This window comes from Grammomys surdaster, unplaced genomic scaffold (assembly GCF_004785775.1).
Source record: "Grammomys surdaster isolate TR1022 unplaced genomic scaffold, NIH_TR_1.0 125430, whole genome shotgun sequence".
NCBI classification, from domain to species: Eukaryota; Metazoa; Chordata; class Mammalia; order Rodentia; family Muridae; genus Grammomys; species Grammomys surdaster.
The window spans coordinates 652,561-654,816 of NW_021620297.1; the positions used below are offsets into that span (position 1 = coordinate 652,561).

Sequence of the window (2,256 nt, forward strand, 5' to 3'; positions counted from 1 at the left end):
AGAATCCCCCAGTGAGGGGCTGGGGGCGTGGCTCAGTGGTAGAGCCCTGCCTAGCACATCATCCAATACACAGTGGTTCTATACTGGCACTAGGTCCTAGAATGACCCTGATGTTTTAGGCATTAATATTGAGAGTCTGTAACTCCTCCATAGGCAGACAAATATTTACCGGAAGTAAACAAGAAGTGTTTAAATATTTAGGCAGCAGCCAACAGTGCTTGCTCTTGCCCCTGGATGTCTTTGTTCATCCCAACCCCAAGTTACAATCTAAGGCTGCGTCCTCAGTATGGCCTGATTCAGATCTGACCTCTCTGCTCTTCCTATTCTATCCGGCCCTGGGTGTTAGGTCTCAAACACACGCAGATGTCACACAGCGTTGTAACTTCGCAAGGGCTGTATTATAAGGGAGCTATGAGAGCAGGCAGTGGGGCCATGTCGCCTCCTGTCTCTTGGGGCCACAGCAATCCCCAAGGTCAGGCTGGGAAGGGCTCAGCACTGCGCGGAACTAGAGATGACCCTCACGGCATCAATTGCACCTGTAATAGAAACATGAATTCCCAATAGGGGGTGCCAGGACAGGGATGTCCCTTGTGGGAAGGTCTGAGGAGGGGTTCACAGCTCAGGTTCAGGAGCTTGGGGTCCTGGCTTGGAAGGTTTGCGGGGCTGGCGATTTTTTTTTTTTGAGGGATTCCACTGAGCTAGTTTGGAATGTTGTTACAGTGAAATAGAGGATACCTGAAGTCTGTGGGCCTTGGGATGATTGCTGGACCTGGAGACCCCCAAGATTGGGTCTGGGAGATCTACAAATGATTTCTGGGTTTGGGGCTGATTTAGACAGAGTTGGTGGGGGTGGAAGGTTAGATCAGACTAACTCTTCAAGATTTGGGTCTAGGGTCTTGAGGCCTGAGAGGTTTTTAAGTCTCAGAGTTGGCTCTAGGGGCTGATAAGGCGAGGCTGGCTTAGGGGTCTAAGGGCCCCAGAGGAACCAGTGATCTCCTCAGTCTGAAGCCAGGAACCTCATGAAAGTGCAGAATTAGGGCAACACTGAGTGGAAGGGCTTCTAGAATGGAGGCACAAGTTGGATGGAGTGTGTATTTCCTAGTATGGGGAACCTAGAGTTTGTCTAAGAGATTTTAGGGGGGAATGAAGGCCATACTATAGAAGATAACAGGGTTAGTCTAGGGGTGCACTCAGAGATGGGACCTCCAGGAACAGTTTTGGGTTTGGGTGGTGGGTCTGGGTAGGGACTCACTTGCAGTAGAGACCAGAGATGGCGTTGGACCAGTCTCCGAAGATGCCTCTGCGGTACTCTTCCAGGCGAGGGTAGGTACCAGCAGAGAACTTGCGTGTCTTGCCACGCTTACCGGGGAGAGACCACACAGTGAGCTCGCAGCGCTGGGCCACTACCAGAGACGATGCAGTGTTAGACCAGTCCGAGGGCAGGTAGGGCAGGTCGGTGCCTGGCTCCACAGACAGCTCGGGGCCCTGGCAGCAGTTGTCATAGTACGGATCACTCTTGTCATAGAGCTTGGCGCACGTGCGCGTCCCATCTGACTTCTTCAGGTCTGCGGGCACCGGGCAAGTGCCATGGGCACCAGGGACAGCCACCAGGGCTAAAGCCAGCAGCAGCGGGCACAGCAGGGGCATGGTGACAATGGATCACGAGAGATCTGAGGTGCATTTATGCGTCTGACCCATGGGAAGAGAGAAGCTGTGAGATAAAGACTGGGGAGGAACAAGGACACGCCCCCTGCCCTAGGCGCCGGAGACCTCTCTGATCCGCCGGGAAAACCTCACACCACTGAATAGTAAATACAGATACTCTCTCTGCCCTAGGCGCTAGAGACCTCGCTGGTCAGCGTGGAAAACCTTACACCGCTGAATAGAAATACAAAGTGGGAGTAAGACTCTAACGCCTCGGAGTCTGACTGGTCAAAGACCAAGGGGTTGGAGATGTGGCTCGGAGAGTTTGCCTAGCGCCCAGGAAGCCTGGGATTTGATCCTTCGTCTTTGTTTACAGAGTAGCTGCGGTGGGGAAAGTGATGAGGAGGTAGCAGGGGGATCGGGAGCTCAAAGTTATCCTTGGCTACAAAGCAAATTGGAGGCTACTTTGGGATGTATTTGGGATACTGGGTGAATGGGAGATAGATAGATAGATAGATAGATAGATAGATAGATAGATAGATGATAGATAGATAGACAGATAGATAGATAGATAGGAGATGACTCTGAGGTTCAGATCCTTGAAGAGGACCA

The 2,256-nt window shown here is 52.0% G+C and overlaps 1 protein-coding gene across 1 annotated transcript; it reads right to left on the bottom strand.

Annotated features, from left to right (window-relative positions):
* Positions 1-376: 376 nt before the first annotated feature.
* Sycn (syncollin) lies at positions 377-1,666 on the bottom strand. Its single transcript, XM_028786251.1, has 2 exons — positions 1,253-1,666; positions 377-536 (listed from the first exon to the last, which is right to left on the bottom strand). The coding sequence occupies exons 1-2, from the start codon at positions 1,645-1,647 to the stop codon at positions 527-529; spliced, it is 405 nt and encodes a 134-aa protein (XP_028642084.1). The 5' UTR covers positions 1,648-1,666; the 3' UTR covers positions 377-526.
* Between the last annotated feature and the right edge of the window lie 590 nt (positions 1,667-2,256).

What these genes read in the sequence shown, in the direction of transcription:
- Sycn (XM_028786251.1), bottom strand. Translation starts at nt 1,647, where the DNA reads ATGCCCCTGCTGTGCCCGCTGCTGCTGGCTTTAGCCCTGGTGGCTGTC.